The sequence below is a fragment of the Haliaeetus albicilla genome, chromosome 22 (assembly GCF_947461875.1).
Source record: "Haliaeetus albicilla chromosome 22, bHalAlb1.1, whole genome shotgun sequence".
Classification (NCBI taxonomy): Eukaryota; Metazoa; Chordata; class Aves; order Accipitriformes; family Accipitridae; genus Haliaeetus; species Haliaeetus albicilla.
Genome location: NC_091504.1, coordinates 21,987,258 through 22,001,561, shown reverse-complemented (window position 1 = coordinate 22,001,561; position 14,304 = coordinate 21,987,258). Strand labels below are relative to the sequence as shown.

Below are 14,304 nucleotides of genomic sequence, written 5' to 3'. Positions count from 1 at the left end.
TAAAAATTTTAGAAAAAAATAATCTTCTGCAGCTTCAGTTTATCTGGCATCAGTAGCATTTAAATATGAATTTATTGTTTGTTTTGACTGTGGAGTTGTATGTACATGTGTGGTTGCGTGTGTGGGTATATACACACATATACATGCTCTTAAAAATGTCAGTTAGAAAAGATATTTTTAGCTTGGAATATTTTTTCCCTTGCCCAGTGTTAACAGAATTACCGTTGAGGGAAAAAATTATTTTTTGAACGTCTTTTTCCCCATTGTTAACTAAAAATCACCTTTTCAGGAGAAAAAATTGAGGTTTCAATTGTGTAAAGGCATCTGTGCATGCTACATTTTAAGCGCACACATAATTTGGGTACAGTAGGAGTAAAACTCCTGCTTCACATTAAATACAGGCACCATGAGTCTCTCCAAGAAGCCATGCAGATGGCCATAGAGCACCAGCAGCTTATTTTCACCGTGACCATAAATTTGGGGACTTAGTTTAGAAGCATGTGGGTTTGGAGCAGAGCCCCAAATGTGTTCTTTTTATTTCATTTGTTAGGTTTTGTACCTTGGAAAATCAGGAGGAAGAGGAGCAGGGATTGTGCTGTGCATGTAGAGTGGAGTTAGCAAGATCTGCCCTCGCCATGAGAAGTGGAGGAGGATAGATCTATGCTGTGAATGTGTTAAAATGTGTTTATTTTCAGGCTGAAAATTGTATCTCATGCAGATAAAAATATAAGTGTTATGGTAAAAAAGCTGACAAGAGACTATCTTCAGTTGTCTTTCCATAGTGTGACACTCTATATTTGAAAGAGGTTAGAATAACTGCCAGGTACGCTATTGTATCGTATGTTTTCTGTAGCGTGAGTAATAGCCACTTTCATCCTGGCTTTTAAATCTGTTCTACCTAGGCGCATTTGAAATACTGTAGCTGCTGGGCACCCTTATGCCCTCACACGTGCAGAGTCTTTAAGTGCCGAAGAGGTGGTGCTGCCTGTGCTCGGCACAGCTCCTGGGCAGTCGGTGTAGCAGAGCCAAGGGTGCTGCAGGGGATTCCCGTGGGACAGGTCATGGAGGGATTTTCCTGCAAACTTTCCCCTTTTTTTGCCTGTTTTCCTCCCCACTGTCGGCTGGGCTGACTGTCTGACAGGCGGGGCTGTACAGGTTGATTTGTTTCAATTTTTTTCTGGTTTTGCTGAGAACTGCTGAATTGTGGAGCCAAATGGGATGTGTGGAGGGGGTCTCAGTACCCCATCGTGTGTCACTGAACTCGGGCATGGTTTTGCTGCTTTTCAGGCAGGTGGTTTCCACGTCTCAGAATAGCCGAGTTCATCTGGATTTGTTTTCTTTCTGGCAAAACGTGCTAGAAAAACAGCAGTTGTGCCCCCTTTTCTGGTAGGGGAAGGAATCTGATCCTAATTTGCTGCGGACTTTTTTTTTGCATGTGGTTTTTATGCAAGGAGTGAGCAGGGCTGTGGATTTCTCAGTATTTACTGCAGAACTGTAGGTATATCACAAGGAACCAGCCGAAGCAACTGAAATGGGGAAGGGATTTTTATGCAGTTAAAAATTAGTATTCTGTGACCATCTGATGTATGTTATGGAAATAAGCTCTCCTTGTTAAAAAAAAAAAATAGCTGGCCATTACTTCAGTTGATAAAAGGCAAGGATGAGAATACTGTTTTCTGACACTCCTGTTGCATGGAAGAATAATCCAAAGTGGAAAAATAACACTTGTGTTACTGTATTTTATTTTTTTTTTTGAACAACCAAGTGTTGAGGATGTTTTTATCTGTCTCAGAGGGCGTACGTGAAAAGAAAAGGATTTTCATGTTCATTCCAGCTCATTTTGAAGGGATCTGGTTTCTCATTTGGCTGGCTTTCAGATGCAGGGATAGTGGCTGGCGGGGAGCTGGTGAGTGGGCTCAGGCGGGGAGAGCAGGGCTCCTGCTAGTGGTGGAAATTTTCCAGCAACCTTGATGATCCTACTTAAGCCCTCAATTTCAAGAGAAATGAAATCACTTTTCCAGACCCACTTTTTGCAGTTAAATATATATATATATATTTATAGGTATATGTGCTCATATATGTGTGTGTATATGTATGTGTGTGGTATACGTGCATTTATGTAGTGACTTTTGCTCACCAGCACTAAATAGATGAGATGCTGTTAAAATTAATTGCCTTTGAGCTGATGACAGACTCTTGGGAAGTGCTGTGGGAAGGGAGAGGTGCCACTCTCAGAGCATCTGCCCCCAAAATACCTGCTGTATATACACCGTAAAGGAAAACCCCAGCCCACTGCTCTCTGCGGGTGTCAGCTGAGGCAGGCAGCAAGGCTGATTTCTTTGCCAGAATTAGATTTTGGCTGTGGGCAGCTCTTCCTGCCTGTGCTGAGCTGGGCTTCCCTAGCCTGAGCTGTAGAGAGGGAAATGAAAGGCACGGAGAGTTTTGAGGCAGAGTGTTTAGACACTCCTCCTTGTCTCCAACACTACCTACACTTTTCCCCCTTATGCATTCCAAATCCATTGCTTTCAAACTATTATTTCCCTCCCTCCCTTTGCATTTTTGCCTCCTGCCCCTTCTCCTCTCTGTGTCCTCCTTGCCTCCTGCCGTGGCGCAGGCTGATCTCTGGTATTCCCCTTCCCTGCTGATATCTGATTCTGATTACGCTAATGGATTTCGTTATGGAGGAAGAGGTGGTGGGTGGGAGGGGAATACCACAGCTCCGAGGTTGGGATTTTCAAAGGAATTAAGCTTTTAATTCCTCCTGAAAGCTGCAGGGAAGGGGTGCATGGCATCCTTTTCAAATCTCTTCCAACACCCTGAATAGGTCCTCTTTGCTGTACCCTGTATTGCTGTGTCCTTCAAGGGTGGTGGTAGGCAGGGTGATACCGGCTGTATGGCTGCAAAGACACGTGTGTGTCCGTGGCCAACGTCTTCTGGCTCAGCTCATGGGTGGCTCAGTGCTACTTAGGTGAGCACAGAGCAGCATGAGAGTTATCGGTTCGGGGTGGAAATGTGGCTGATGCACAACTCCATGAGATTTGTAATGGACTCCCTCTTTTCTGCGTGCTAGATTCTAGCTCAGAGGAGGAGGAAGAGGACGAAGAGGAAGAGGAGGAAGCAGAGGACTATGGGACAGATGGCACCGACAGGCTTTCATCGCCTGCCCTTGACGAGAGCGGCCTGGGCCTTCTAGCGAGGTTTGCCGCCAGTGCAATGCCCAGCCCCATTGTTCCTCCTCCACTTTCCATCATCCAGCTGGAGGCCAAGCAGAAGGCGAAGAAGAAGGAGGAGCGGCAGAGCCTGATGGGTGAGTTGCATGGTTAGGGTTGGTGCCATGGGGGCAAGGTGGAAGGTTCAGGAGGTCCCAGCTGTGCTGCAAGAGAGCAGGTTGTTACCCAGACACTGTCTTGCCCTTTCTTTGCTTCTGGCTGCTTGGTGCTGATGCTGAAGGCAGGGGGAATCATCTGGCAAGAAAACAAGAACCAGTCATGGGTATGGCAGGTTTAGCAGCTGCAGCCATGACTTCTGTAGGGGCAGTTGCCTGTGGCTTTCTCAAAGTTTTCTCTTTTCCTACCTGGCAAATCCTTAACAGTCATGCTGCAAAGGCAAGCGATGGGATACTGTGTCCCCTTGGACAGAGTGCTGGAGGCAGTGAAGTGCTGTTACATTTTAGGGAAGGAAGCATGTGCTAAATGCAGCTGATGTTAGATACGCAAGAGAAGCGGAGACACCCAAGCAGAAGAAAAACCTCTTCAGTCAGCCCATCCCATCAGCTTCCTCATAGAAACTGGCCAGCGAGACTTGAAACAAGCATTTCTTCCTCTGCTCATGTGTTTGCATTGCCAGACCCCGTGTTTCTGTCCCTGTCTCTGTCTCAGTTTCAGTGTGTTACACATAATTGGGAGTTTAATTTCTTCCCCTCCCCATGCCCTGCTGCACAAGTGCCCATTGGTGACATCGTTCCCGGTCAGACAGATCTACATGGGCTCCATTTATAAATTCTCTATTAATATTTATTAAGTGATAATGGAATTTATAGCATGCTTCAGAATAGAAAATGATGTCGTCCTTGGGAGCCTGGCTTGTTTTAGCACTGTTTCCATGCTATATTAGGCTTTTGCCAACTTGTTCCAACAGCCTCTGTTAAGAATTCATTGTCTTGTAACCTGTCCTCCTTGAAGCTGGAAGCATCTAGAAATTGCCTCATTCGGCAGTGAGAGAGGAGAAGGAGTGTTGTAATTTCCAATGGGTTTTTCATTTTGAGTCTTGCCAGCTTTAATTTTGACAGACTTGCTCTTTTCCTGTTCATGCTGGGGCTGTCTCAGGGGATGAGGTTTGGATAGAAGATGAGAGCAGGTTCCCGCAGACTGAATTTGCCCAGGAAACTAAGCATATTTGAGAGAGAAGGACTGAGAGAAGATGCTCTGCATGCCTGAGCCTCGTATGTTTTCATTTTCCCACATGAATGTTGTTCAGTCCCTTGTGTCCTTTCTCAAGAGTCTCCTGCATGCAGTGGTTATCACAGCAGGGGATGTTCGCTGTTGGGCTTGAGAACAGTTTCTGCCAACCTCCCTGGCATGAAGCGAGGCCTGATTTCAGACCTTCCTGGTGTGAAGGCGAAGTCATGCAGATGTGTGTGCAGAGAGGGGAGACCCACAGCAGGTTGGAGGAGGATACAAGAGAGACCTTTGGCTGATGCTCTTTTATTGGAGAGGGAGAACAGGTTCTGCTGATGTTTGTACACATCTTCCACGTCTTCAGAGGTGCTGTGCCACCCCATGAGGTCCAGTGTCCTGGGAAATAAATGGATTTGGAAAATCTGGGCTCAGTCTCTTGTTCTAACATAGACTTACGGCATGATCTTGGGCAAGTTTCTTCCTGGCTGTTTATATCCCTCTGACGGCACAGTGCCTGTGCAGCCACAGTGCTTTGCCTACCTCCTGCTCATGTTGCTGGGTGTGTAGGTGCTGCCTCAGTTTCCCTTCTGCCCCTGGAAGTGTATGATCTTGCTCTCTTTTATGAAGTTCTGGGGAACACACTGAAGGTGGTGAACATCTTGGCATTACTACAGTATTTCAGGCATCTGGGTACTGCTGTGCCCGTGATGCTGAGCAGAGGCCAATGTGAGGGGATTTCCATTTGCCACAGACAAAAGATCATTTACCTCTCTTGACTTTAAGGTGGTAACCTGAGCCAATAAAAAGATCTGTGGTGTCTGTTGGCCAATGGCAAAAAATAAGCTTGAAATATGGGTTTATTCAATTTGTTTCTCCTGAAATGAAGGTGAGACTGGAGAGGACTCCCACCGGGTGGGGAGAAAGGCTCAGCTTGTGGGATTCCTGCTTGGCTTCAGCTGAGCAGCTCGTTTTTGTAGAGGGGCAAATGTTAGAGTATCTTTTCTCTTATGAACTTCCCTGCAGGGTTTTGGCTGTGGGAGAAGGGAGAAAATGGAGGCAAGGAACATACTGAACCACACTGCCTGAATGGGTGGGCTCTGGTTTGGGGCAGGGGAGACTTATTTTCAGGGAAATCAGTGTTTTATGGGGCAGAAATGCAGATCTGAGGGATGTGGGTTGGAAAGGGGAACAAGTAAGGGCTCTGTTGAACAGGCACGGCATCTCTCAAGGAGCCCAAAAGCTTCAAGCGGGATGTGGCCCCTCTTGGCTCAGCCAGGGCTTTGACTGATGGTTAAATCCTTTGCATCTAGGGACAGAGTTTGAATACACCGACTCGGAGAGTGAGATCAAGATCAGGAAGAAGTCGCCTTCAGGGCTGCTGCGGGGAAAAAAGGGGCCACTGGAGGCAAGCAGCATCCCGCCAAGCCAGGCCCCCAGCAGCCTCGACTCTGGATCTGGGAGCACTGACAAGGCCAAGCTTGGGTCTGAGAAAGGCCGCAAGCTGAAGAAATTCAAGTCCCCCAAGGACTTGAGCTTTGAGTTTGGACTGGAGGCCAGTGACGATGACCTGTGGAACCGGCGCCGGAGTGAGCGGATCTTCCTCCACGACGCCACTATGTCCTCGGCCATGCTGACCCCCGCGGCGCCTGCCAGCTCCACTCCTGTCTCCAAGCCTGGGCGCTGTGGCAAAGGGGCACCCCTGAGCCCCAAAAAGGAGGGCAGCAAGGGGAAGGAGAGGAAGGAGCTAAGCAAGGTGAGGAATGCGCTGGCAGTGGTGTGGCACCCTTGGGAGCTGAGGGCGAGGGGAGAGCGATTAACTCCACTGGGGCAGAGGAGAGTTGAATCCTGTCGCAGCAGTTGCCCCAGTGCTGTTTGGCTGCCCCTTGTCACCTCTGCCAGCCCCACATATGCCCGGAGGAGCTGTCAGGCTTGGATCTGACTCGCAGGGAGTAAAAAGCCTATTGTGTTTAAACAGGGCAGGTTACTTGTGTTACCCTCCCTGTCCCAAATCCATCCTGCTTGGATTGGCCAGAGTGGACAGTCCTGCATTGAAACATTTGTGAAATCTCTCTCCCGCTCTCTGCGCGATCTTACTCGCTTGCTGAGCTGTGGCCCCCATGCTGGCCTTTAAGGCTCTTCAGCTTTTATACGGTATCTTCTGAGGGCTGTCCCTGGCTGGTGGTGGCAGTGATCTCTGGGTTGCTGGCTCTTCATCTTGGCTGAAAGCTCGGCTCTCTCTGGCTCCAGTTCAGTTCACAGCAGCGTTACGGAGGAGCACTGATTGTGGGGACAGTTAAAGTTAGTTGTGACATGAGGCCAGTTAGGATCTTCTTGGAGCTCTTTGGTGGGCAGGACTTGCTCTCCAGGGTGGTGAAAAGCTCTTCCCAAAATGTGTGAAGCCTGAAAGCTGAGCTGGGAGATGTAGGACATGGTGCGGTCAGTGAACTAGCTGCTGGCTGAACGTCCTCCTACCTGTGCACAGCCTGCTTTGCTCCACCTTTCCCCTCTCCCTGGGCCCAGATCTTTACCAATCTTCTCTTTACTGATGGGAGTGTCTTCTTTATTTCTAGCAGCGGAAGAAGGGTAAAGAAACACCCTGCTGCTCCTCTTCCTCGTCCATGTCTCCTCCTGGGATCCCTAGCTCCCCATCTGATGTTCGTGTCACCCTGGCGAATGCCCTGAGCTCCACCAAGAAGAGCAAAGCCAAGGTGAAAGCCAAGGAGGTGAAAAAAGAGGTGAGGGGCTGGTTCTAGTCTGGATGAACTGGAGGGTGGCTGGCAGAGCCCTGCTCTTTTCCTGGATTGTTGCAGTGTGAGGGAGGGAAAACAGACATGCAGGTTTTGCTGGGTGTGTTACAGGCAAAATGCTTCTTTGAGAAGCCTAAAATCCAAGAAAGACTATCAGGTAGTACCTGCTGCTACCATCTGGCATTCATTTGCCTTCACCCCCCAAATTAATGAGCAGGCAGGATTTTCTCTAAGGCCGCCACAGGGTGGAGGGAGAGCCTTCATGAATAGTGAGGACCAAGGAGATGGTGATGGAGTTGCTTTGCTCAGCACTGGGTGAGCCGGGTCACAACTGGTTTGTGCTCCATTGTTGTGGTCTGTGTGTAACAGATTGTGGGGCTTTGAGAAGAAATAGGAACAGTGCCTGCTGCCTGCTTAGTGAAGACAGGGTCTCAGGAGCGCTGTGCAGAGAGAGATATGGTGAATGGAGAGCAAAGCTACAGCTGTCTTTTCCACAGCATCTCTCCTAACCTTCAGGAGTGAGATGTGGCTAGGATGTGTGAAATAGCTTTTGGTCAGCTGTCAATGATGCTTGGGGATAAACCCAGAAAAGCGAAGGTCTTTGTTCAACCAAAAAGCAAGTTTGGGTGCATCCACTTAACTCTCTGTGTGATTAACATTGCTGAGGATGGAGACAAGTTGTTCCCGATATCCTGAGGTTATTTGTTGCTGGAGGAAGGTGAGATGGGATCAGACTGTTGCCTGTTGTCATCCAGCTGATGTGCTGCTTGCTCTCCTGCAGAACCGAGGGAAAGGAGGAGCTGTCAGCAAGCTCATGGAGAGCATGGCAGCAGAGGAGGATTTTGAACCCAACCAAGACAGCAGCTTCTCAGAGGATGAGAACATCCCACTAAGCATGCTGGTCGAGCGACCTCCCACACCAGGTGAGGGCAGGAGGGGCCGGGGACCTAATTGTACAGGTAGAGGAGCTTGACGAGTTTCCTAGGGCTGCTCAGAAGAGGACTGTGCTGCTTTCACATGTTCCTCATCCAAAGCCATGAGTCCTTGGGGTGGAGATACCACTCTTCCAGTCCGTTTGGCTTACCAAAGCCAAGCCTTATCAGAGTGGCACACTGTGACATCTCGATGAAGCCCACTCTCTGAGCTTCCCTATTTTCATTTACTGGTATATTATTATTATTACCAAGAGGGAGGACTTTTTTATTATTGCCAACAGGGCAAAATGTTTCTGTGCCAGGAGCAAGCCAGAGAGAGAGCCCTTTCTGCAAAAGGCTTACTGGCCTTTTCCTAGGGGAGGGTGATGCTGGGAGTATGAGCTTTCCTTCTCCCCTTGCTGTTGCTTTTTCATTTATGGTGCTCTCTAATCCCCACCTTGCTCCAACACCTCACAGCTCCCCGCTCCTGCATAATTGACAAGGATGAGCTGAAAGATGGTCTGCGTGTCCTCATCCCCATGGACGACAAGCTGCTCTATGCTGGGCATGTCAAGACAGTGCATTCACCAGACATGTGAGTTGAGAGGCTACTGTATCCACCCAAGCTCTGGTGGTGAATGGGGACGTAGCTGATGCAGGGGTCAATTTGGGGGTTGTATAGAGCTGGCTGGAGAGAGACTGACAGAGTCTGGCAGGGAGGGAAGGAGAGTTCACTCTGGTTTATCAGTGCTGAGGAAAATCCAATTACCTCTCATTAAATGCTCTCAAATATACTGGTGGTACGACTCAGAGGGAGGTGTTAGCTGGTTGGGGTGATGTCTTCCATGTGCCGTGTCTGACCTGGCCTTTGTGTTTCAGATACCGTGTAGTGGTGGAAGGCGAGAGGGGAAACCGTCCCCACATTTACTGCCTGGAGCAGCTCTTGCAGGAAGCGGTATGTGAGGCCAAAGGGTGCCTGTTCTTGGTGCCTGAGCCCTGTTTTGGAGTGGAGGACACTTCCAGCTAGCCTCCTCCTCCCCCAGCTGGGGCTGCAGGGATGCCCTGGTCCCTCCTCTGTGGCCAGCCTGGGCAGAGCTCCTCTTGGTGTGGGTCGCTGCCCTGTGGCTGAGCTCCACCACTGCCAGTGGGCACTAGGCCTGTATGCCAGCAGGGATAGTCCTTCACACTGCCCTGTGAGCAGCAAAGAAGCTGTCCCTTGCCTTCTCCAGAGCTGCTTTGCTACACACCAAGTGTGGTGGGATGGCCTGTGCTGGTTCCAGGAACGTCAGTAATTGCCTTCCTCTTGCCCCGAGCAGATCATCGATGTGAAACCACCTTCAGTGCGATTCCTGCCCGAGGGCACGAGGATTGCAGCCTACTGGAGCCAGCAGTACCGCTGCCTTTACCCAGGGACAGTTGTCCGAGGTAAGGACACCCTGGCTGCTCTGCGCTGTGAACCAGGGATGTCTCAGTCCTACGTGTCCTGAGGGATGTCAGGCTTGTCTGGGGAAGCACCTGAAGGGTGCTGTGAGTATCCTGGAGGCCAGAGCCTGGCCCATTCCTCTTCTCCATGTCATGCCCAACTCAGTCATGATGCTGGTTTAGTAACATCCTGTTAGTCCAGGAGGTGTGGTCTCATAGGAAGAGGTCTGAGCAATTTAGGAGCTTAAAATACCAGAGAAATTTAACACACATCAAAAAGTCACAATTAACTCCAGGCACCAAAGATACCTGAGGTTGTGGAGGTTTCTAAATCACCTGCACTCTCATAGCTTTGCTTCTGATCAGCTCTCCCATCTGGTCCCGTTAAAAAGCCAGTGAAGAGCCCTGGACAATTCTACCATGACTGGTCTTGCTTTTGGGCTCTTGGTCACACTACATGTGTATAAGGGAAGAATTACTTATGAGTTATAGACCAGTGATGCTGATGCAAGAAGAGAGGGTGGGAACACGGCTTACTTCTCTTGGAGAGAAGGTGAAAAGCACCAGCTTGTGATCGCTGAGAGTAGTTACAAAATGCAGGTCAAAAAAAAACCATACTGCAGTGAAAACAGAGAAATTAATTTCTGCAAGAATAGGGGAAAACAGGGGAAAGAGGTGGGAAGTCAAACTGGAATGGTTGTTATGTTCTGGAGCAGTGCTGCTGACTGGGAAATTTTACACTGGGTGGGCTGTTTTAGTATTATCAGGGACTTTCTGTTGCAGACTGAGCCTTCTGTGCTCTCCCTGCACAGCCTAGGAAAGGTGAGGACGGGATGCTTTGGAGCTGGTGCAGGATCCCTGTCTTCCCCCACGTCCCCACTTCCCTGACAAGGGGGTTGTACTCTGATGTTCGTCCCTAATCCCATCTTCTGCTCCCCCAACAGGAGCCCTGGATCTGGAGGAAGATGGTGATCTCATCACAGTAGAGTTTGATGATGGGGACACAGGACGTATCCCGCTGTCTCACATTCGGCTTCTCCCACCTGACTACAAGATCCAGTGTGAGTCTTGCTGTTCAGTTTTTTTGCATGACACTTCCCACTGTGAAAAGTAGGGAGTTTTGATCCACCTGCCTCTGAGATTTTGGGACGAGTTCACAGACTTGCAATCACAAAGATTGCACCATCAATTATGGGCATGCAGAGCTGGTGTGGGATATAACCCACAGGGAAAAAAGGTCCAGTCCTTATTGCAGAATTGGTAGAGATATGTTCCCTGTATTGCATCTCTGTTTCATGTGTTATCTGACTGCATTTGACTGTGTCTTTGACCTATTCCAGGTGCTGAGCCTTCCCCAGCCCTTTTGGTACCCAGCACCAAGCGCCGTAGCCGTAAATCCAGCAAAGACACTGGAGAAGGAAAAGAGGGAGCTACACTGGGGTCAGAGGAGCCTGTCTCAAAGGGCAAAGGGCGAGGAAGAAAACCAAGTGTCAAGGCGAAAGCTGGTAGGTTATCACCCCTGCCAGACCTGGAGTTGAGAGAGTCCTTGCACAGTTCCCCACCGCTCTCCCCGCATTAGAGCTGTTGCTTGGGGCAAGATTTGGAGGGGAATGGATGCACTGCTTGAGTGCAGAGCCTCCATGCATCAGCTCGCTCTGCTGTGGCTAGTTTGCAGGAGGCTGGCTCAGAAGCTGGCTTGTGCTGTGAGAGCTTCCTCCTGTCAGTGAAGGCTGCAGAGCAGGGTCCCTTTTTTAGCTGAGCATCTCAGCAGCCATCAGTAGGGCCAAAGATGCAGGAGGTCTGCAGTTTGGTTCCCCTGCAGTTGAAGCAGCATCGCTGGGCATTGCTCATCAGCTACTCACAGGCGATGGCATCAGGCCAGGCTGCTTAGTAAGGCTGTTCAGTGAGGACCTGTGCCTCTTTGGGGATACTTAAGCAGTCAGGAACAAGCCACCCTTGGCCAGAGACTGGTCAGCGCTGGTATCTGGTTGTGTCTGAGTTAATAAAGCCCATCTGGATGGATACCATCATGCCTTTGTGTTTCCTCCCCTATGCAGAAGAGGCTGCCTTGCCGGAAGAGAAGGATCAGGTTGAGTCTTCACCTGTTACCTCTTCAGTCCCAGAGAAGCCAGCTTGCTTGGGCAAGCCAAGCATGAAGGGGTCACGAAAATCGCAACCGCTGCCAACTGGAGGCTCTCCTGCCCCCACAGAGGAAAAGAGGTCCAAAGCCAGCAAAATGAAGATCTCCACTAAGCTGCATAGTCCCCCGCAACCCACTTACCAGCCTGCTGTGTTTGGCAGCATCCTTGGCACGGAACCCTACAGCGACCTCCCGGGGACGCTGGCGGCCTTCGGCTCTAGCGATGCTTCGGCATCAAAAACCAAGGCCAAGAAAGGGCGGCCCACAGAAGAGACACAGGAGTTTGGTACCATGGTCAAGGCTCAGAGGAAGCATGACAACGAAATCCTGATCAAGCTGGACCATGAGGGCGTGATGTCTCCAAAGACAAAGAAGATGAAGGAGGCGATGAGGATGCTGGAGGACTCGAACCTGGCCAGTCGCAGAGACAGCAAGAGTCTCTTGGGGCTGGGCTATCCCCCTGCAGTGGGTGCGGAGGGCAAGCAGAAATCTTCCCGAGCCAAAGCAGCTGAGGGAGACCCTTCCCCTGCCACCTTCGGAGGAAAGTTTGATGGCTCAGCGGAGAGCCTCACTGCTTCGAAGGACCAGGAAGAAAAGGCAGCAGCTCCAGCAGCCGTGGAGGAGTCTGAAAGCAACAGCAGCGACAGCAGCTCGGAGTCAGAGGGAGAAGAGGAGGCTGAGAAGAACCGAGGGGAGGCCCAGGACAGCAGCTCAGCCAGCTCGAGAGCATCCACCCCTCTGTCTTCCTCCAATTCCTCCTCCTCTTCCTCTTCTAGCAGCAGCTCGTCTTCATCCTCCTCTTCCTCTTCTTCCTCGGCCTCATCGACCTCTTCTTCATCGAGCTCCAGCTCTTCTTCCTCCTCCACTACAGATGAAGACTCCTCCTGTAGCTCTGATGACGAAGTAGCTGAGGCCCAGCCAAGTTCCTCGGTGCAGCAAACCCTCCCACCCAAGCAAACCAAACAGGCAGGGAAATCCCGCGCATCCTCCCACCCCCAGAGCCAGAAACAGCCGGCGCAGCAGCCGGTGCAACAGCCGGCACCGCAGCAGAGCGGCAACAAGAGCAGGCCCAAAAAGCGTGAGGGCATCCACCTGCCCACCACCAAGGAGCTGGCCAAGCGCCAGCGGCTGCCGTCAGTGGAGAACAGGCCCAAGATTGCTGCTTTCCTCCCTGCACGACAGCTGTGGAAGTGGTTTGGGAAACCCACACAGGTAAACAGAGCCTCTCCCACCACTCCGTAGTGCTTGGCACTGGCGTTTGCCTCGTGGTGCCTTTTACCCATGCCCTTTGCCTTCTCCTGGGGTGGTGAAACTCTGGTGGCATGGTGTGTCCCCGGCCAAGGTCTCTAGTTTGCAAGGAGATTGGGGTTGGCATTTGCTGTGTCTGGGGGAGCCATCCTGCATGGCGTGTCGCTCTGCCCCGTTTCCTGTGGGAATGCCTGTGGATGCTGTGGCTCTGCCGACAGCGAAGGGTGGGATGCGGGACAAGGTAAGCCGTGGTGGGTGGGGAAGACCTGGGTGATCCCTGGCTGCTCACCTGCGCGATCCTCTCTTGGCAGAGACGAGGAATGAAAGGGAAGGCCAGGAAGCTCTTCTACAAGGCCATCGTCCGGGGCAAGGAGATAATCCGCATCGGAGACTGTGCAGTCTTCCTCTCAGCTGGCCGCCCCAACCTGCCCTACATTGGCCGGATCCAGAGCATGTGGGAGTCATGGGGGAACAACATGGTGGTCCGAGTCAAATGGTTTTATCACCCAGAAGAAACCAACCCTGGGAAGAAACTCAACGAAGGCAAGGTAGGCTGGTCTCCTTTGCTGAGAGGGCTGCAAAGCTTGTTTCCTTTTGTTTCCCAGGATGAGGAAAACACCCATGGCCCAGTTTGTTACTGGTACCATAATGGGGGTGGCCTCATCGTTTCACGTTTTGGGGTCTGCCTGTGGTGTGGAGAAGCCTGGTGTTTAACCCTTGAGCAGGGGAAGGGTGGGTTTTATCGTAGTAGGAAATAAAGACTTTTGTGTCAGTCCAAAGAGTGTCAAGAGCCAGATCAAGTTTTACGTGTAAGAATGACTGGCCTGGTACTCAGAAACACTGAATTCTGCACATGTGTGCAGTGTGGTTTACAGTAGGCTCTTAGTATTTATTACCAGTGGCTGTGGACAGGGGTTGAGGTTGTAAAGGCACGTGTGGTGGGCAGGAGGTGATAGCATGGAAAAACAACTAATTCACCTGCTTTTCCTTTCTGTTTTCTCTTCCTCTTGGGCACAGCGCTGGGATCAGAAATCGGGCAGGAGTCTGTCCACAGCTTTGCAGGCATCCAACCAGAGGAAGGACTTTATGGAGGTTGGTGAGGCTGGGGGAGGGCTGGGAGGGGATGTGGGGGACTCTGTAACAAATGCTGCTGGGAAAATGCCCCACGAGCTTCTCTGGCTCTTGCTTTTTGCCTCAGCTGCTGAGTCCACAGCACCCAGGACTTTGGATGGGTGTTTCTGGGAGGGTGGGAGTAGCTGCTGGTGTTGGGAGGAACAGAGGGCTGGTATCCAGCACCCGTCTTTGCATTTGCATCTTTGAAGTGAGGATGACAACCTCCTGGCCTCCGTATTCGCCTGTCTGTGCGCTCGGCAGTCACAGCATTCCCATCAGTGGGAGCTGAGTGAAAGCAAGGGCTCAGGTTTAGTGCACTGGAT

The 14,304-nt window shown here is 50.8% G+C and overlaps 1 protein-coding gene across 10 annotated transcripts in view; it reads left to right on the top strand.

Annotated features, from left to right (window-relative positions):
• Window positions 1-14,304, top strand: part of TNRC18 (trinucleotide repeat containing 18) — a 56,817-nt gene that overhangs the window by 40,231 nt on the left and 2,282 nt on the right. For 4 of the 10 annotated variants that reach the window (XM_069810318.1, XM_069810327.1, XM_069810320.1 and 1 more), the window contains 12 exons: window positions 3,071-3,307; window positions 5,708-6,150; window positions 6,968-7,132; window positions 7,842-8,067; window positions 8,536-8,653; window positions 8,938-9,013; window positions 9,375-9,483; window positions 10,425-10,541; window positions 10,821-10,985; window positions 11,538-12,832; window positions 13,180-13,416; window positions 13,886-13,960. In XM_069810318.1, the coding sequence (XP_069666419.1) occupies window positions 3,071-3,307; window positions 5,708-6,150; window positions 6,968-7,132; window positions 7,842-8,067; window positions 8,536-8,653; window positions 8,938-9,013; window positions 9,375-9,483; window positions 10,425-10,541; window positions 10,821-10,985; window positions 11,538-12,832; window positions 13,180-13,416; window positions 13,886-13,960 (3,263 nt within the window). The remainder of the gene's footprint in view (window positions 1-3,070; window positions 3,308-5,707; window positions 6,151-6,967; window positions 7,133-7,841; window positions 8,068-8,535; window positions 8,654-8,937; window positions 9,014-9,374; window positions 9,484-10,424; window positions 10,542-10,820; window positions 10,986-11,537; window positions 12,833-13,179; window positions 13,417-13,885; window positions 13,961-14,304) is intronic. The other 6 variants (XM_069810326.1, XM_069810324.1, XM_069810321.1 and 3 more) reach the window with 3 other exon arrangements.